Source organism: Asparagus officinalis, chromosome 2 (assembly GCF_001876935.1).
Source record: "Asparagus officinalis chromosome 2, Aspof.V1, whole genome shotgun sequence".
Lineage (NCBI taxonomy): Eukaryota > Viridiplantae > Streptophyta > Magnoliopsida > Asparagales > Asparagaceae > Asparagus > Asparagus officinalis.
In genome coordinates, this window is record NC_033795.1 from 80420878 (window position 1) to 80443080 (window position 22203).

General features: G+C 38.9%; 1 protein-coding gene across 1 annotated transcript; it reads right to left on the reverse strand.

Moving 5' to 3' along the window:
* Nucleotides 2179–21974, reverse strand: LOC109831398. The gene is made up of 6 exons (XM_020398723.1): nucleotides 21914–21974; nucleotides 5226–5440; nucleotides 4135–4305; nucleotides 3573–3626; nucleotides 3326–3475; nucleotides 2179–2550 (listed from the first exon to the last, which is right to left on the reverse strand). The coding sequence occupies exons 1-6, from the start codon at nucleotides 21972–21974 to the stop codon at nucleotides 2179–2181; spliced, it is 1023 nt and encodes a 340-aa protein (XP_020254312.1).

The following is a 22203-nucleotide window of genomic DNA, read 5'->3' on the forward strand; positions in this document are numbered from 1 at the left end:
TCGATATTTAATACAATGCCTATAAGTGCACGTATGTAAAGGTTTTTTAGATATTAGTCCTATGATTTTAAATATTCAATAATTCTATGTTGTTCCCTCAAAATTTTGAAATTACTCATAATTTTAGGGACTAATATTGAATTATTAAAACTTTGAGGGAAAGATTATAAATAAGCCATATTTAAAAGAAGAGTTTTTTTTAAAATCCTCTCTACAAGGATTGCCTTAAAAAGCCCACTCAACAGATTCAATTTGACAAAATCCCCTTATTATGAGGGTTTTTATAGTTAACCCCTCTTAATTTTGGTATAATTTTAAAAAACACCTCTCAACTATAGTGTGTCTCATAAAAACTCCTCTAATCATTAACACTTCTGTCGACAAACCCCCTTAACATAGTTACTTCAATATGTGATGTGGACAAAATATCCTCTTAAAGAAAGCAATTTTAGTTAAAAAGAAACCCTCAACTGATAAAAAAAGGACCACAACCAATTTACAGTTTTTTTTCCCTCTATATCACCTCTTTTTCTTTCGTCTGACAAAAATCAAGGTAATTCTTTTATAATTGGATATTTTGGTCTTTTCAAGTCAAGTACTTGCCACATAATAGATAAGACTCAATGATATTAATTTTGAGAGGTTAAATTTAAGTGAGAAAAGTCCATAGGGGTTAAATTAAAAAGTTTTTAAGTTGAGATCGATTATCTATAGAACACCCAAAACTTGGAAGAAATTTACTTGGTTTTATTTATTATTATTATTATTTTTAATTTTTTTTTTTTTTGGGGGGGGGGTGTGAGGGGTTTACATCCCCCATAGCTAGGGGGGAGAGTTTTCTAAAATTAACTATTAAACAAAAGCACAACTTAAGGCGCATATGACATCAATTTTATAAGAGTGGAGTTTATAGCAAGTCTATCACTCATTGATCTGGTTTGGGTTATTTGTCCTTAAATTTATCCTACGCATGAACTCTGAAAATATTTTGCTATAAGATCCCTACGATAAATTTAATATTTATTTGGGATGTGTATGTGATCCTTCTGATTCCCCTTGTTTTTCATAATTTATAATAAATTATTTGACAAGTTAAATTAAGTTGTCATTTTATATTACTCACATTCTTATAAGTTTATGAAGCTCATAGCTTGGATATGAGTATTGTTGAAATATTATTATAATATTCAAAGATGCTTTTTAAAAATAAAGTTATTGAAAAATACTTTTCCAAGAAATATTTTTATGCAAGTAATATTTCAAAAATATTTTTATAAGATTATTTTCTAAAAACAATTTTTTTATAATTATTTGAAAAAAATATTATTATTCTAGAATAATATTTAAATTATTCAAGGATTATTTTTCAAATAATGGTTTTTAAATATTTTCAAATAATGATTTTTATTATTTTAAAATACTTATCTTTTTTTCAAATAATGGTTTTTATTATTAAGTATTTTTTTAAATATTTTTCCTTGAATACTATTATACTTTATTAAAATATTTTTTTAAAAAAATTTCAATAATATTTTTTGAAAAAAAAAATACTTTATTTTTAAAAAAATTTATGAAAAGAATTAGTTTTCACTGAAATTCATTTACAAAGCTATATTTTTAGGAAAAAACTATTCTAGAAAGTTATTTTATTTTACAAAAGTATATTATTTTTTAAAAAATAGTTCTTTTAATAAATATTATTTTAAAAAATATTATCTTACAAAAGTTGTTTTAAAATTTGAAAGTCAGTTTACTTAATAATAAAAACCATTATTTAAAAAAAAACAAGTATGTTAAAAGTGCGAAAAGAATTAATAACCTTAATAATTTATTAACGGTAAAAAAAAATAAGTCGTGCATGTTAAGTTACAGCAAAATCAAACCGTTACAATTGCAAGTTGCAAAATTTAAATTTTGAACCAAACAATCAGAGCTGTAGTTACAAGTAAGAAGAGCTGCAATGTCTCGGTCGCACGCAAGTGACACTTACACTGCAACTATAGCTGCAAGCAACTAAACGCCCCCCCTTAATTAATTAAGGCTTCAAGAAACTCAATTTACCGACCACCGGAAATACGTATAAATCTCAACAAAGCAAAAGGTCGAACACAAGTGACAACAATTCAGAAACAATCACAGCCTTCCTTGTTACCGAGAGCTCGACGAGCTTACGCTTCTCTAAGCGGAGCAACCACCGGGGCCACCGATGTAATCCCGAGCATACGAACGGTATCCTCCACCGACGCGATAACAATCCGGTTTGCTCTGGACGACCACCGGCGACGGAACGTCGGCCTCGTCTACTGGGTTAAACACGAAAGCGTCTTTAAGATACGCCGCTCTCTTGTCGCAGTCATCAGGGAAATGGCCGCTCCCCATCGGGGGAGCCCTGTCGACGGGATGATACGAGACGAAGGCACCAAACTGGACGACAAACTGGACGAAGGAGGCGGCTTCCGCTAAATTCGTGAAAAGAGACTTCGGCCAGTGACCTACGCGTTTGTCCGCCCCGCGCCCGGCGTGCAGCACCCAGTCTCCGGTCGTGTTATCCTAATTCGTAAGACCAAACGGGCCAAAACGAGTAGAATAGGCAACATCAATGTCGATCTCCAAAATATTTCAAAAGAGGAAGACAAAAAAATTATGATGTAGAAAATATTCAAATAAGCATCATCTAATTTTTTATAACTAAAACATCTCTAACTAAGAGGAGGTTTTACAGAAACCACCCTATCTTTTTTTTCCCCAAAATTTTAGGAGGGCCGTGACCTGACCTGAACTGTATATATATATATATCCGCCCATGTCCGTAATTTTAAACCATTATCCATGCATCAATAGTTTTATAACGTGGGTCACGTAAACGCGTAAAAAAAATAAAAATGCATTTTATTTATCATAATAAACATGCTAGCTAATTAAAGGGTAGTTTACAAAATTTAACAACGATCTTATACTGTGCATGCCACAGTTTAAAACTAATTAACTTCACCAAAAGTTGAGAACTTTATCAACTTTTATGCAAATTAATATGGTACTGGAGAGTACGTACGTAGAAACAAATCGAAGTACATAACTACGTGTGGAGATTATATGTTTGACCATCAAAGGGCACATATATATACACGCAGAGCGTGTTACTCTGTCATTTTTCTCCATAAATTAAGTATAAATGAAGAATACCAAGTCATTTGCCACATTGAAGTTTAACAGCATATATAAAGATGTCCCGCGGTATAATAAAGAAATAAAATCAAGTTCCCACATGTTATTTTTATTGCTTAGTAAAGCCCACAGAAGGAAAACAAGCTAGGGTAGACATTACCTTGAAATTTTTTAAAGTAATATCATATTGATCTCCATCATAAGTGGACAGTGGTCTAATTTTACTCCCTAAGCCGTATTTTGATGGATAATAAGGTACAAATCCTTTGCACAGAAGATTGTAGCATCCAGTACTTTGAAACCCATCGGTCTAATAAAAAAAATGACACATAATTAGAAAACATTTAAACTAATAATGCATTAATTGCACAATTATGGTGGATATATAAATCGAACTATGTACATACCGACCAATATGCCATTAGATGTGTATCATGGTCACCATATAGTTCTGGAAATACCTGAAATTAATTCTCACATATTAGAAAGAAGAGAAATCTACAATAACAAGTTGATATTTACCCACCTTACTTTGTTTCTTATAGTTTCAGAATCATTGTTAATAAAAATAAATATCCATAACATGGAAGATGCTAATAATGCTAAAGCTAAATAGAAGATGATAAAATTAAATAAAACTTGGTTCGATTATTCATCTTATATGGAGTAGCAGGATGTGAAAGGCTCTACTTCAGCTTGTTGAAAGGCTCTACTTTTTCATTTTCTAAGAAATTGAAATGTGTTGTCAATAGGAATGTAATAAGAGAATACCCAACATAAGGTTTCACATCGATCAAAACACCACAACGGCAGAGCCCCACATGGGATTTTTTTCTCATGTGGGGCCCCCTGCACTGTAGCAGGTGAGGGGGGGTGTGGTCGAGAGTGTGCCCAAGGGTGTGCCTCTAGTGTTTTTCCACCACAACAATACCAGTACATAAATTAATCAAAAATAAATAAAACACTTACGTGCCATCCCGCGCCTATAACGTTGAGGGTATTAGGAGGGCCGGCGTCCCCGCTGGCAAGCAAAACTCGAAACGAGCTTGATTGGTTAGCACCGACATCAGGCAAGCCCCAAACATTTAGAGTTGCTTGAGCACCGTGAAACTGGCTTGTTCTTTCACTCAGCACCGCATACTAGACGCCGGAAGAATTCAATAATAATCAAGTATATTCATATATATATGTGAATTTAACAAGAAAATAATAATAATAATAATAATAATATAGACTTTCTATGAGAACGTACGAGGAACTGATAATTAGTTAAACATATCACGCATTTGGAGAATTTTTTTTAAAATTTTTTAAACTACTCTTAGATTGTTTTTAAGATTCAAGTTCCTAATCACATCCAAGAACATTCCGAAAAGAAAATAATTAATAACTCTTCCCAATCCATCTCCTTATCTCAATTAAAAATAAAAAAAACTCTATATATTAATGGATATGCACCTTAAAAAATCTTGCCCTACTTTACTCCCTTTCTTTTATCATATAAAGTATAAAAATTAATCGCATCAACAACCAATCATACTTGGAATAGAAAATGCAGTCGAAAGGAAAGGATATAATTAGTTCAAGTTCAGAATGATTATAGGAAGTCTTTCTGGGTTTTACTTATTTAAAACAGTGGATTAATTGTGTTTTTCCCTTTGAGATTGAAATTGTTACATAAACTATCATAAATATAAAAATTAAAGGAGGATGTGAACACGGGCAGAAGTATATCATATTCTGAATGGTGCATGTTTGTTAATTTAACTAAATATCAAACTTTAAAGATGTATCAACAGACTTCATTTCAAAATAAAGATACGGTTTACTTTTTAAGTTTTTATTTCGTATGTACTACTTGCACTTCTCTACCTTCACAAAAACTCTTGCCTGAATCTTTTTTTTTTATTCTCTTGAGATGACTATGAATGAATATCTATTACAAATCAACTAAGTCAAAAGAAGAATAAAAATTATGGAGAATAAGGAAATAGCAAATAGCTTCTTGCCGTTTCATCGATTAATCCGCAAAAGATAAAAGAATAAGGAAGATGACATACATCAAAAATACGCGCTGGATCTTTCTTTAGTGAGAAGTCGGAAAGTAGTGAATCCCTCGCAGATCTTTCAATATTTTGTGACCCACGAGCAAGTTTTCTAATATGTTGTTCTCCAATTGGTAAATGTAGAGCTTCATTTGAGAAATCCTTTCTGCTTTCCAGATTTGAGAGAGACCCATTCTGTATAACAAAGGTACATGAAGGAGTATTATGAGCTACACATGAAAAAAGAAATAAAAAGAGAAAGTCAAAGAGTATTTAAATGCAATACTAAGTTCAATATATATTTAGACCATGATAGAATACGATGAGAATGAATGATGTGAAGTGCTACGCCTTGTCAATAATCATCAGTATTCAATAAAATATGATGGTCTCTAGTAAAGTTATCTTCGACCTCATGTGATTACCATTCTTCAGGTCGTTAATAACAAAAGCTTAAAAAGAAAACTACCATATTTGTGTAACGTTTTCATATGCATTGTGCACACCCAAAGGTCTGTATGTTTATAGCTCGAATTGTATGTTTTGGATGTTATTTACTGCAATTAAATGAGACAAATAGTTGCGTACTAGCAATCGTGTACATTCTCTATCATTTATGCATACATCTTCACTAACTAAATTTTTATGGAAAAAGCAAAACCATACACATACAAAGAATTTATCCAAACATAATAAGGACAGTGTAGTACGTTTCTCTCTTTAATTAACGTGTGTTAGTTTCTTGTTAAGATATGTTTTTGATCTAAAAACATTAAACCGATTATGGAACATGTCAAGTTTTTGTCTTCTAATTCTTTATTTTAGATAGAATTAAGCACGAAATATTTTCATTATTGATCCGTAAATTTGCGCTTCAATAAAGTACATCCACTTATCATGGAAGAATGCACTAGTAAGTTTATAAAAAAAATATGCATACGAAATACACATAATGTATAAAGATAAAATGTGACATATATACCATTACCCGCAACAGATTTTGTCATATATAGATTCAAAAACCATTCTACGATAGAAAACTTACTATTTTGCTAAGCAAAAGTGAGAGAAGCAATATATAGACAAAGCCAGGGAAACTATAAGAAGCCATTGGTACAAATAATGTGTATGAATCCAAAACCTATTTATAAAGGAGATCCATGTCCTTCCATTTTTTCCTAAGCACCATGGCTTGCTTGAAATGGTATTCAATTAAGGATTTAGCAAAAAAAATGAAGCATTACCATTTCAACCCACATTTATTTGCATTAATTCAGTGCGTTTTCCCATCAAAACCAGAATACTTTATTTTGAGAAAGTATCTAATGCATTCATTTTACCTCTCGATCAAATACAATATAATGAGGTAATGCATCTATCGGTCCATACATGGACCACTGATCCAATTTTCACCTAAAGGTTCTCATGAAATTAAAACTTTCAATAAATTAAAAATATTTAAAAAACCATTTTTTGTACTATCACTATACCCTTTTTTTTCATTTTTCTTGTTTTTTACCTTCATCACTTTCATTCTTTGGTAATTTTTTATTTTATTTTTATCATGTTAGCATCATATTAATTTGTGTACTTTGAAGATGCTTAAATCATCATTTCATAATCTGAAACTAAAACTGACTGGATACGGTTTCGGTTTCGGACATGATTTTTTCTTTTTACTCAGATACGATTCTAGATACGATTTCGGGTACATTAATAAGGATCTAACTAGCAGATACGGTTCGTATATCCGAATGTTCATTTTAAGAAAAAAATATATAAATAACAATATAATGCAATTGCCATGTGTTTCTTTAGATCCTTAATTACCTAAATAAAGTAACTAATTAATGTTACAATTTTGTTGTGCTTATTAACCAAGGAAAATGTGTGTTTTTGTTGCAAGAAGGTAAAGATGATCTTCTTCTAAATGATGAAGCTGAAAATTGAGTATAAATATGTATAAACCAAATGTCACTGGTCGAGTTATGCTAATTAAGCACAGATAGAAGTTATAATTCTGCCTCGCTTCTCTCGGGAAATGTAGTACATTTGATATATATATACGTGCATATATGAAGATGGCTTTTACTAGGTTTTATAAGTTTATTGTTTTCAGGTTAAAGTTAGAATTTCACATACATAAATGCAGTACCTGTGAATTCTTATATGAATACAATTTATTTCGCTAATAAAGAGATCATGTCCGATAATGCAACTGTTGGGTAGCAGGTTCCTAATATGTTTCCTAATTTATTTTGGTAACAAGTTATTGGGATCCCTAATCTGTTTTGGTAAGAGGTTATTAGGATCCCTAATCTGTTTTGGTAACAGATTATTAGGATTCCTAATCTATTTTATTTTTTGTTTTAGAATTCCTAGTATGTTTATGATTTTAGGATTTCTATATATATATGGAACTATTGGAAGAGAGAATTGAGGAGAAAATTGAGGATATTTGGAGCACAGAAAAGAGGTATTTTCTGAGCTATTGGTTAGGGTTTTGTTTGGAGAGAATTAGAGATTTGTTAGTGAGATTAATTGGTGAGTTTGAGTGATTTGTAATCTCAGTTTGTACTCTTCTTCTTTATTAGTGAAAAATCCTATCCCCTTCTTGCCCCGTGAACGTAGGCAACTTGTCGAACCACGTTAAAATTGGTTGTTTGTGTTTGTGGCTTTGATTTGGTTTGTTTGGCCTTCTCTTGACGTTCATTTGATTTGATTTCTCGTAGCACGTTGGTTTGGTTGTTTGGCTTCTGCAGCGCTCAACAAGTGGTATCAGAACTCGGGCTACGCTTGGGCTATTTGGAGGAGTAGGTCGTTTTGGAGGCTCGCCTAGGGCTTCATTTGGTGATAAAGGTAAGATCTTTTTTGGTAAAGACTCTATCCTTTTTAGTTTTGGATCTATTCTTCATTTGTCTCGTATTTGTTTTGGTGTTTTGAGAAAGATAGTCGGGAAAGAAGGTGTTGTGGAGGGTACTTCCGGCGTAAAGACCGTCCAAAGTTTAAATATCCACTCTATGAAGATCGATATGAAGAAGTTTAATGGTACAAATAATTTTGGTCTTTGGAGATGTGAAGTCTTGGATGCGCTCAATGCGCAAAATTTGGAAGATACTTTGGAGTTGGACGGGAAACCGGACGACATTAAGGAGAAGGTTTGGAAAAAGATGAATAGAACAACATATGATGTGATTAGATCTTGTTTGACTTAAGATTTAAAAATATAATGTGATCAATGAGACTTCAGCTAAGAAGATTTAGGAGATCCTAGAGGGCAAGTATTTGACCAAGAGTGTAGAGAACCGTTTGCATTTGAAGAGGAGGCTTTATCACTTCTAATTGAAGAATGGGACCTCCATTGGTGATCACATGAACCACTACACGAAGCTTATTACGGATTTGACGAATGTAGATGTGATGATTGAAGATGAGGACAAGGCGTTGTTGTTGTTGAGTTCCTTGCCTAATGAGGAATATGAGACCTTCGTTCTTACTCTTATTAATGGAAAGTCATCTCTTTCTTATAGTGAGGTCATCGCTACACTTGTGAATTATCAGCTTCGAAAAAAGGATGATGAGACTTCAGTTGAGCCGGTAGCGGGAGCATTGGTCGCAAGAGCAAAGAATCCAAACCGTGGTAGGAGGTCGCAGTCTAGAGGGGCACATTTTGGAGTTCGTAGGAATTAGTGTGCATTTTGCAAAGATGATGAACATTGAAAAGCCGAATGCCCAAAGTTGGTTGATCGAGCCGGGAAGAATAAGAGGAAAGTTATTCAAGCTTCAGAGGTGAATGTTGTTAAGGCTAGTGGTAATAATTCAGATTCGGATTCTTCGAGCTACTCATTATCTGCACTACCTTCAGTTTGTGTTATCGACTCTATAGAGTGGATGTTGGATTCAGGTGCTTCTTACCATATTTGCCCTAGGAGGGATTGGTTCTCCAGCTTTCGGGAGTTGGAAAGAGGGGAGGTCGTGCTCATGGGTAATGATCATGAATGTCCTATTGGTGGTATCGATACCGTTCGGATTAGGATGAGTGACAGAGTGATTTGGAAGTTGGTTGGAGTGAGGTTCGTTCCTTTGTTGAAGAAGAACATCATTTCACTTGGAGTTTTAGAGGTAGCAGGCTATAGGGTGACCTTGGTCGATTCACGTTTAAAGGTCACATTGGGGTCCATGATTGTGATGAAGGATGTCAGGAGGAATAATTTGTATTATTTAATTGGTAGCATGGTGTTTGATAGAGAGCTGGCGACTTCTTTGGATTTGGCTAGACTGTGACATTTGTTGAGGCTGGATTATTTGATTGGTTATACTATGCATGGTTTGTTAGGAGTGCTTTGACCTACAGATTAAAGTCCTTTGAGCACATTGGTATGAGCAAGAAGACTGAGGTAAAGTTTAGCACTTCTATCCATTGATCGAGGGGTCTTTTAAGTGGTGTTCAGTCAGGCATTTGGGAGCCTTCCAATGAGGCATCATTGGGAGGTAATCGATATTTGGTTTTCATAGTTGACGATTGTTCTAGGCATTAGTGGGTTGCAACCATACCCCATTGGTGTGAAGTTATAGAAGCCAATAATAATTGGAAGAAGTATATTGGCAGAAAGGTAACCCGTGGTTCTAGCTTTGGTAGGGGTTCTTTCTTACATTTGTGCCGAGCTAATGACAGTTTGAGACACTTCATTAATGTGGAGATATTAGGACAATGATATGAGATAACCGTTTTGATGGGTCGTTCCTTACTGGAGGGGATCGGCGTTTGTTGTCGAGCATTGGTTTTGGTTTTGAAGCTTCAACATATTTGGGTCATCTTGGTCATAGGTTGTCGACTGCTGCTTGTGGAGATTTTGGATCTGGTGGAGTTACTTCAGATTTTAGATTGCGTTAGATATTTAGTTGCCCAGTATTTGGTCACATCGAGGATGTGAGATTTGATCCGATTGCACGTTTGGGATTCAGAGGTTCGTTTGATTATCAGTTAGGAGCTTCTGATTTTGTTCTGAGCAGGTATGTCATATTTGGCTCTCGACAGGTGGAGAGTATTGATCAGATCATTAGGATATCGCAACTGATGGAGGGTGATGCTACTTCACATTGGGTGGAGATTACTCCACATACTCCAGATCATACTGCATCGTTTGAGATTCTAGCTGAGGTGACACAGTTTGGAGATCATTTGGATTTGGATGTAGATGATGAGTTGGTTTTAGATTCGAGTGCAGCTGGTGGACATATTTTGGATACGGCCATTGGTTCACCTCAGGTGGAGGTGTTTGATTTGTTTCAGTTTGGGACCATTAAGAGCGCTATCAGTTACAGATCCGTTGGTGGTATTGGTGAAGAGTTGCAAACTTTTCTATTTGATTGAGGATCTTTAGAGGCTGTTTGGGTGAACTACGTAAAGGCTTGATTCCTTGGACAAGAGGATACGTAGATAGTCATTTATGATGCAGTCGGTTTGGTGAGTTGATACCGACATTTGGAGTTTGTTCGCATTCTCGTTTGGGTTCTCGACTTGTTGTGGATTGAGACCGTTGTCATGGATTTGTTCCACTTCGTACTGGACGCAACAAGTGAGACGTTTGGTTGGTATTGGTGTCGGCTCAGTTTTAGGAAAACTTCATCGAGGTGGAGAATTATTGGATAGCAGGTTCCTAATTTGTTTTGGTAACAGGTTATTATAGAATTCCTAATCTGTTTTGGTAACATGATTCCAAATCTGTTTTGGTAACAGGTTATTAGGATTCCTAATCTGTTTTGTTTTTTGTTTTAGAATTCCTAGTATATTTATGATTTTAGGATTTCTGTATATATATGGAATAATTGGAAGAGAGAATTGAGGAGAAAATTAGGGATATTTGGAGCACAGAAAAGAGGTATTTTCTGAGCTATTGGTTAGGGTTTTGTTTGGAGAGAATTAGAGATTTGTTGGTGAGATTAATTGGTAAGTTTAAGTGATTTGTAAACTCAGTTTGTACTCTTCTTCTCTATTAGTGAAAAACCCTACCCCCTTCTTGCCCCGTGGACGTAGGTAACTTGTCGAACCACGTTAAAATTGGTTGTTTGTATTTGTGGTATTGATTTGATTCGTTTGACCTTCTCTTGATGTTCGTTTGATTTGATTTCTCGTAGCTGTAGGCGTCAAAAAATGCTAATAGATATCCCAGACATAGAGAAAATCACTCAAAGGGACCTCATACTGCTTTAAGAAAATCAAAGCAGGTATGAACTGTCTCGCCAGCGAGACAGGCTTTGCTGTCTCGCCAGCGAGACAGGCTTTGCTGTCTCGCCAGCGAGACAGGCTTTGCTGTCTCGCCAGCGAGACAGGCTTTGCTGTCTCGCCAGCGAGACAGTATTTGCTGTCTCGCCAGCGAGACAGTATAGTCTTTGCTGTCTCGCCAGCGAGACAGTGTTGAAATAGTCAAAACTACATTTGTAACTGCCCTACACGTGTCCATTAACTGCCAAGGGACGTGGGAAACATCATGGGCGAAAATCACGTGGATAACTGCCAAAATAACGGAGTTTGAAACGTGAGAGAACAGTTACAGTGAGAAACTGCCATTTTCCGAGACAGCATTTACTGTCTCGCTGAGCGAGACAGCAAATTTACTGTCTCGCGGGTCGAGACAGCAAACGCTGTCTCGCCCAGCGAGACAGTAAACACTGTCTCGCCGTACTGACTTCTTCGATTGTTAAGTTTTTGCAGTTACTGACCCTTGAGGCTATAAATACCCCCCTAGGGTCACTTCTGACGAGGATCGAGCATTTGTTAGAGCATTCCAGAGCAGAGAGAGCAGAGATTTGAGTTCTTTTCTTGCAACGCCTTGAAATTAAGCTTCGACTTGATTTTAAGAAGAACGACTATCTTACTTCGATAAGATATCGTTTCAATTTCTACTTCGATAACGAAGTTAGAATCATAAGCCCCCTCTTCACGATCTGTGAATCGGCGGTCCACGAACCAAAGCGTTCCCGGCACAGGCAAAGTCCCACGAAAACGAGAATTGATAGACGATTTTCGTGTTTGTTTCTCAAGAGTTGTAATTTTTGTTTTGTTGTGTAGAAAAAGTCTTATAAAAAGATTATTCTTTCGAATTTGTTGTAATCGAACAAAGTTATAATGAATTCCACAGCAGCGACTTTTGAATCAAACAAGCTGGCGACCACAGTGGGAGCCAGCGGTCTCGCTGCCGAGACCGCGGTGTCGCAACCGATCAAGATCATCATCAATGAAGAGATCGAATACGAATTCGATCAGGCGAAGTTTGAGGAGTATTTATCATCCTCATCCGCGAAATCTTCCTCGTCTCGCAAATATAGGAAGATTTCGAAAACTTTCAAGTCTGCAATTCTAACGGAGGCCACAGACAAAGATTCTGGCTCGATCGTTGTTAAGGAATCTCCTTGCAACGTCCCTGCTCAAAACGACTCTACACCAGTTACGGAGTCGTTGATCAATAGCTCACCGGTGCTGACGAAAAGAGCTCGTCAGAGACAGCGTCAGCGCCGTGCTCGACAATTGGCTAAGGCCATGCAACAAACCGACGGGGTCCATTACTATGCGGACCTAGAGTCGAGGAAACAGAAAGCGGTTCAATTGCCCCAACGGCAAAATAATTGTATTTCTGCAAAACTTACGACGGAGGAGTGGACTCTCGTCAAAAGGGCCCGTTCAACCCTCAAGGAACGGATACAAAGGCGTAAGGCGAAGGCTGCCCAAACTCGCGCTCTTCGTCAACAAGCGCAAGGAACCAAGAAAGAAACGGTGTCTGAAAAGTCACCGAAGAATCGTAAAGTCTGGATGCCAAAGACGCCGCAAGCATCTGTTCCGGGCCCATCTACTGCGTCGTCGGTGAAACCCTGGGTTAGCCCAGATTTGTCTAAGTTTAAAGTGACAATGGCAGATCGCCTCGGTCCTTCGGTTGACGATCGAGGCAAAGCCCCAGTTAAACAACCATCAGATGCTGCAAATAAACCCATAGTGGTTTCATATGCAGAGGGGTCGTAAACACCCACCTGTCAGAACCTCACAAGTCCAGAACGAGAGAATACTAGTTCACTCTCGTTTAGGACCTATGAAAACTCCACTCCCGCAAGGGGGTGGATTCAAAAATTCAACTTTGGATCGCTCAGAGGCGACGACCAGTCGTCCTATGTATGTTAACAAAGTTCAGAGGCAAAGGATAGGTTGCTCGAATCACAATAATGACGAGCTGTACTATCAGAAGAATAACTCAAGAAAGAGGATTGTCCGAGAGAATGAGTCCCATTGCGCTTGCGAGAGACTCATCAAAGCAGTGCTGACAGAATGCGGATGCTCTAAGAATAATTCAACAAGAGTCTCCGTATTTCAAAGATTGTCCAATGAAGCGTCAAGACCCAAAATGAGACGTTTCAACAAGAAAAAATCTGTAATCCAACGAGATGAATTCCCTGAGGTCACTATCAACATGACCAACAAAGGAAAGAAACAGTTAGTTAACCCCGACCCTGATTTCTCTCCGGGAGGGAGAGTTGAGCAGGGTCTTTCTCAAAGGATGGCGCGATTACAAAGAAGAGCCAACCTACGACGAGATTACAAGAGAATGCACGAGGGGTTATCTTCGGACGAAGAATTATCAGACACTTGTTCTGCTGTCGCTTCTGACGACACCACATCCAGTGTTGGACAAGCCAGAGAATCATTTGCAATTACGCCAGATCAATTGGCTCACATGCTGCAGGAAGCGTTGGCTAAACAACGCGAAGAAATTAGAGCTGAATTCAAAACCGAAATAGAGTTGACCATGCAGCAGATGCGGGATTTGCAGGTTCAGCAACACCAACCGGAATCAAGCCAAAGAGCAGAATCCAGTCGGCGTAATGAAGAGGATGAGACGATATTTGAAGATCCTCCTCCAGATAAAGACAACTCCGGAAGCGATCCGACCAAGTCAGCCACTCAACCTCCACAAATCTATTTGAAGAAAAGCGAGGAAGAGGACAAGAAGATGCACGATCTTGAGAGCAAAGTCAACGCTTTGATGACGGCTCAAGAAGTGAAGAAAACGGGCATCCCATACCCGTACCCGAGGGAGTGGGACCTGATTCCTTATCCCCAGAAATTTAATTTGATTAACTTTACTCCTTTTGATGGCAGGGGTTCACCAACTCAGCACTTGATCTATTTCAAGTCGCATCTCGGCGCAATATCTGGGAACGAAGCCCTGATGGTCCGGTCATTCGTAGGAACCCTTCGCGGGCCTGCCTTCGATTGGTACCGACGCCTTAAGCCTGGGAGTATCACTAGCTGGGCAGACATGGAAGAGTTATTCCTCACCAATTTCTTCGACGACGACACGGAAGTCTCGATCGGCACGTTGTTGGATGAGAAGCAGAAGGATGGGGAATCGGTTGATGTCTTTGTCAAACGATTCCGGGACAAAGCGGTGAACTGCAGAGATCCACTCACTGAGGAATTTATTCTGCAAACATGTCATAATAATCTGTCCTTGGATGTATTAGAAGTGGTGGGGGTTGTTCCCTCTAAAACTTGGAAAGAGATGAAAGTAAGAGGTGAACAAGCTGAACGCTTCCTCAAGAGAAAGAATTTGGAGCGAGGTTTGCCACCAGCTAATAATCAGAATCAAAATCAAAAGCAGAACTTTAACCCTCGAGGCAGAGGAAGAGGGTCTGTAGCCGCTGTGGACGCACATCAGACGTCACAACAGCCACCGCAACAACCGCAACAATCATCCTTCCAGTTGGCGCCAAACCAGAATCAACAGCCTTCGAAGCAGTTTAAGAATTCTGAGCCCAGATTCCCAAAGGAATACTCTTTCAAAGATGATGAAGTTCCGGTCATCTTCAAATACTTGTTAGAGAACAACAAGATCAAGCTTCCACCGGTCACAAACCAAGAAGAAGCAACGAAGATCAATGACCCAAAGTATTGTGCATATCACAGAAGGGTCCACCATCCTACTAAGACATGTTATGTTTTAAAGGATAAAATTCAAACATTGATTGATGTTGGTATTGTGACACCGAAGCCAAAGGAGAAGAAGGTAGGCGCAAACGCGGTCTCTATTAGCTTCGGATCGGTTCCTTTGTCCTGGTTTCAAGCCGAGCCAGTATCAAAGGTCAAGATGCAAACCATCAACGATGACCCTCATGGACAGCGCCAGAAGGGGCTCGTATCTCACACAGCCCCCAACGGCGAAATCCTTTGGGTTCATCCGGATTTGCTTGAAGATGAACAGTGGACGACACCCACATCAAAGAAGAAGTCAAAAGGCAAGGGAAAGGAGAAGTCCTGCTATGGAGCCTCGGCGATTCCCGAGAAGAACGATGAGGATATAGCAGCTTTATCACTTTCTGATGGAGAACAGGAAGTTTTTGCTACAAGAAGTGGAAACGAGTACCATTATAGGTATCCGGAAACCTCAGATCCAAATGCCAAAACTCTTACGGAGCTGGGGGTAGCCATAACTCCACCAGTAGCAGCTGAAAAACCTCAGAAAGTTGTTAAGCAAAAAGAAAAAGAACCTCAACACAGAGAGGTTCAAATTCCGAAGCAGTCTCGTTTTAGTCGACCGATTGGACGAGACAAACCGGAAAGCTCGAACGCACCATATCGTTTCGACGTTATGGCTCAGCTGGCTAATATCCCAGCAAGAATCACATTGTACGAGTTGCTGCGCCTCTCAAAAGAAACCAGAGAAGCTTTACAAGAAGCTTTGGCTGATTCTGAAGTATTCTTAACTCAGGTCAAGCCAGCTCCTGAAGAGCCAGAATCGTCAGTGCAGCATTGCAATCTGGCAGCCACCAAATTTCCTTGCATTGCTTTCACAAAAGAAGACATGCAAGTCAGGAATTCAAAGCATGATAGACCGTTATATTTTACTGGATATATCGGTTCGAGCATGGTTAACCGGATCCAAGTCGATCCGGGTTCCGCTGTTAGTATCATGCCACTTCGTTTGATGTACCACCTCGGAATTCCCGCCAGCAAGTTAGCCTCCACTGGAACGGTTATCTATGGTTTCAACACAAGCGGGTCACGACCGTTGGGAAAAATCCGGGTGAAGTGTCAACTCGGAGATCTGAAGTCTGAAGTCACCTGCTATGTGATCGATGCGGAGACTTCCTATAACTTACTGTTGGGTCGCCCATGGATCCACGGTAATCTTATAGTTCCCTCCACCCTCCATCAGTGTTTGAAATATGTCGACACTAATGAGGAGGTCAAGACGGTGGTCGCGGATAAGCAACCATTCAAGGGGTTAGAAAATTACTTTACTGACTCCCTTCTTTATGGTGCTGAGTCCGAAACTGAACCATCGGCCCATGGCACGGACAGCGGAGAAGAAGCTGATACCGAAGCCGGGCTCGATTATAGTGAAGGTCTTGTACTAAATGACATTGAACCTCTTGTAATCGATCTTGACGGTGATGAATCGTCGGACGAAAGTTGTAACTGGCAGCTTGCCGATGAAATAATAAATCATGATTTAGAGTACTCGCATTGTCTTGATGATGTAATGCAGAAATTGTACGACGACTCTAGTCTACATATGCCACTTCGTTCGTCTTGTACGGCGACGAAACACCTCCAAAGCTCATCTGGAACAACTATGATCCTACCCGCAAAGGCAGGGGGTGAAAAAGAGATAATCTTTGGAAAAGGGGAATCATCCCCCACTCCAGATCATTTCTTAGATAGTAATTCGGATGAAGAAAAACCCGGGCGACACTTCTCTCGGTATAGTTCTCAAGCGAATGATTATATGATGAGTCGAGGCTATGACCTTTCACTTGGTGAAGGCCTTTATTTTGGTCAAGGTATTAGGGTTCCACCCCGTTCTACCTATGTACCAAAAGGAAAACCAGATAATTACTACAGTCGTAATAGAGGTCTGGGTTATGATTCATCCGAAGACGATTATGGCCAACAAATCATTAACCAATTAATAGATAGGAGCGGACATTCATCCGACACTTCAAATTGGGATTCTGACGTGAGCATTGGTGAAAGATTCAAATCCCTAATGTCGAACATGGCGACGGTTGACCCTTCCACAACAGAAGAAGACGATCAGTTACCTGTTTGGGAAGATCCATGGATGCATTACATGAATATCCAATACGGTGATCGATTTGAGCAAAGAGAACCTCCTACCGAGGATAAAGTGGTTCAAGTTAATATGGGTGACGAAAATAATCCGAAGCCTATATTTATCAGCGGTGATCTCCCGCCAGACGAAAAAGAGGAATTAATTGCCCTCGTTAAAGAGTATATCGACGTTTTCGCATGGAACTACGAAGATATGCCAGGACTCGACCCAAATGTAGCAATGCATACCCTTAACATAAAATCGGATGCTAAACCTGTCAAGCAACAACAAAGACGGTTTCGTCCGCAAATTATGGAGGCAATAGAAGCTGAAGTTAAGAAGCTAATTGACTCGGGTTTTGTCAGAGAGGAACAACATCCTGAATGGTTGGCCAATATCGTTCCAGTCCTCAAAAAGAACGGAAAAATCAGAATCTGTATTGACTTCAGAGATCTGAATACAGCATGCCCCAAGGATGATTTTCCCCTACCGATTACGGACGTCATTATCGACAACACATGCGGGTTTGAAAGAATGTCGTTCATGGATGGATTTTCTGGGTATAATCAAATCAAGATGCATCCGGATGATGAAAAGCATACAGCTTTCAGAACACCTCTTGGCGTCTTTTGTTATACCGTTATGCCTTTCGGTTTGAAGAACGCCGGTGCTACGTATCAACGGGCGATGACGAAGATCTTTCAAGAACACCTTAGGAAGACAGTCGAATGCTACGTTGATGACCTAGTCGTTAAGAGTCGTGATAAAAATGACCACATTAACGATCTAAAGACAATGTTCGAGCTTATGAGAACTCATCAGCTGAAAATGAACCCGACTAAATCCTTCCTGGGAATGTCGAGCGGCAAATTTCTTGGATTCGTCGTCACCACAAAAGGTATTCATATTGATCCTGATAAGGTGAAGGCGATAAACGAACTGCAGCCTCCAAGAAATCTTAAAGAACTCAGAGGATTGCAAGGTCGATTAGCATATATCCGTCGGTTTATATCGAACTTGTCCGGAAAATGTCAACCGTTTTCCAAACTCGCAAAGAAAGGCGTGTCGTTCATTTGGGATGAAGCATGTCAGAAGGCATTCGAAGATATCAAGAAATATCTAGCGAATCCACCTATTCTCTTGCCTAGAGCATATTCATTGACCGAACCATGCTCTAATAACGTGGCTGAATACAATGCGTTAATAATCGGACTTAATTTCGCCAAAGAGCTGGGGGTCGAATACCTTGAGGCTTTTGGAGATTCTCAACTGGTAGTTAATCAAATACGAGGAGAGTATGAAGTCAGAAATCGAGACCTGATTCCATACCACCAGGTGGCCATTGAGATGGCAAGTTCGTTTGAAGAATTTTTCATCGAGTACGTTCCACGTCTCCAAAACGCATACGCAGATGCGTTGGCAGCATTGTCAGTATCCTTGGCTCAACCTCCCAAAACAGAGCAATTGATTACAGTGAGGACTCACCAGCTTATTGTCCCAATCTACGATTCGAATGCCAAAGAGGTTTACTCAATAGGAGTTGAACCTGAAGTTCGAGATTGGCGTTTTCCTATTATCGACTATGTCTTACATGGTATATTACCTGAAGATGTAAGAGAAAGGGAATCGATTCGGCGAAGAGCGCCGAGATTTTATTACAATGCCACAGCGCAAATGTTGTATCGGCGATCGTATGATGGTCTTTTACTCCGTTGTCTATCCAACAAAGAAGCGGAACAAGCGCTCAAAGAGGCGCATGATGGGATATGCGGTGCACATCAGCCTGGGCCTAAGCTCTGTGATCGACTTAGGAGAATCGGGTATTACTGGCCAACTATGGTAAAAGACGCAGCCGACTACGCACGACAATGTGAAGCGTGTCAATTACATGCAAACTATATGCACATACCCCCTGAATATCTACATCCTTCGGTGACATCGTGGCCGTTTGAAACTTGGGGAATGGATATAGTAGGTCCTATTTTTCCACCTTCGGTTAAAGGAGACCGTTTTATTCTAGCAATCACCGATTACTTCTCAAAATGGGCAGAAGCAGTTCCACTTAGAGAAGTAAAGGCAGCTGATGTCATCAAGTTTATTAAACACCATATCATATATCGGTACGGTGTGCCAAGGCGAATAGTGCACGACAACGGTCCTCAGTTCGTGAGCAACGCATTTATCAAATTCTGCGGTAAATTCATTGGCCGAAGCTTTTAACAAGACTATCATCAAAATTCTGGCAAAATTGGTGAAAACCAATAAACGAGATTGGGGCGACAAACTCGGCGAAGCGCTCTGGGCTTATCGTACGACCGTCCGCACGCCTACCGGAGCCACCCCGTATGCTTTAACGTATGGGTGTGAAGCCGTTCTTCCATTGGAAATACAGATTCCTTCTCTCCGTATCGCTCTCGTAACGTGAATGACGACGGAAGAACATCATCAGAAACGTCTCGAGGAGTTAGACAACAGATCGAGTTTTATCAAGCTAGAATTTCTCGGGCTTTTGATAAAAAAGTCCGACGACGAAGCTTTAAAGAAGGAGATCTAGTTCTCGCCGTTCGAAGACCTATGATTCTCACTTCTAAGAAGAAAGGCAAATTTGAACCTAAATGGGAAGGACCGTTTGTAGTAGAAACAGTCTACTCGAACGGTGCCTATCGCCTGGTTACTCAGGATGGCAACAAATTGATGATGCCAATCAATGGAAAGTTCCTGAAAAAGTATTATCCGTAATACGTTCAGGATAACTTATGTAAAACGGGAAGTTCCTAGAGAATCCTATATAGGATATTTCAGGATAACCCGATATCAGTTGATTATTCTAAATGAAAACTGATCATGTGAATAATCTATTCTTAATTGTTATAAAAATAATTAAGATCCTCATATTACTTTTGTTGAGATGAGATTTAATCACAATTAATCTTTCCTCACAAAACCCCTCACCGATCAAATCGATCGACAAAGGGTACACCAAAATCCGTCATGAATCAAAGTTATTTAAATTCCCACAATCCATTTGGTCAAACCTTTGAACGGTCCACAACCCATTTGGTCAAACCTTTGAACAGTTAGGACCAAAGCCAAAATCCCCTCTCGATTCTTTCAATGAACGAGAGGTCCACAAATCAAATGATCCAACCTTCCTACAAGTTAGGATCGTCTCAAAACCCCCACTTGGTCAAACCTTACTACAGTTAGGACCACAACCAAAATCTCCTTTCGATTCATTTTACGAACGAAAGGTCCACTTTTGAATTGAGTAATCAAACCTTATGACAGTTAGGATTATTCAAACCAATCTAGATTCTCTAAGTGGAGATTCCACTTTAAGTTTCCTTTTCACCAGGAGATAGAATATAAAATTCTTCCTCTCCGATTCTGGGTTTATCTCTACCAACAAACAAGAGACCAGGAGATAGAATATAAAATTCTTCCTCTCCGATTCTGGGTTTATCTCTACCAACAAACAAGAGACCAGGAGATAGAATATAAAATTCTTCCTCTCCGATTCTGGGTTTATCTCTACCAACAAACAAGAGACCAGGAGATAGAATATAAAATTCTTCCTCTCCGATTCTGGGTTTATCTCTACCAACAAACAAGAGACCAGGAGATAGAATATAAAATTCTTCCTCTCCGATTCTGGGTTTATCTCTACCAACAAACAAGAGACCAGGAGATAGAATATAAAATTCTTCCTCTCCGATTCTGGGTTTATCTCTACCAACAAACAAGAGACCAGGAGATAGAATATAAAATTCTTCCTCTCCGATTCCGGGTTTATCTCTACCAACAAACAAGAGACCAGGAGATAGAATATAAAATTCTTCCTCTCCAATTCTGGGTTTATCTCTACCAACAAACAAGAGACCAGGAGATAGAATATAAAATTCTTCTTCTCCGATTCCGGGTTTATCTCTACCAACAAACAAGAGATTGAGAAACGGAATATGCAATTCTTTTTCTCTCCAATTCTGGGTTCATTTTCCTGTATAGGAAATATAACCTATTCTCATTCCAAAATCCATGTCGTTCACACATGGGGGAAGTTATCTCTATCCCTTAATAGAGATAAGCCTACATCTAACACATGTAGCCTACATATTCAATATGATAGTTCAAAGTCTAAAAGATAGTTTAAAGTCTAAAAGAGTTTAATTCTTTTAGCGCAACGTTATATGTGAAACGGACTTAGATAATTCACATACTAGCCCGATTCAAACGGTAATCGGTAAAGGCATATCAAATCCGTTGATGGCTGAGGATTTGCCAAAAATCCTATAAATATTATGATTATTTACTCTAAACAAGAATGAGTAATCATAATAAAATCTCAATAAACAAGAAAGTTCACTGTATTAACCAAGAATTTTCAAACAAAGCTACAAAAATATATGTCCTCCAATTACAAAAGTTTATACTGACTAATCTGATTTTCAAGTTTTGACAGCTCTAACGCACGAGCCTGTTCAAGCTCAGCTGCCAATTTGATTTTAAAGGCTTCTTCGTCAACGTTGTGAAGCGCGGCGACCTCTTGTTCCTTTTCAGCAATCATTTGATCTTGAAGGTTCAATTGCTGTAATAAGTTACCTTCAGTGTGAATTTCCCGCTTCAACTCGGACTCCAAGACATCATGAGCATCCTTGGCCATTGCAAGTTCCTCCTCTAAGCGAGCTATTTCTGCTCGACTCGATTCTAAATCCCGACGTAGGTTAACCTGGGCTTGTGTTCTCTTAGCTGTTGGAGCTCGAGATTAGCTGATGTTTGGGAATCACGCAATGCTTGTAGCTTGGAGTCCATGCGAGAAGCAATGTAGGAAGGTACGCTTTCAGTGCGAAGACCCCTCAGAAGGTCAACATGTTGCTTCAAGTCAACCATGT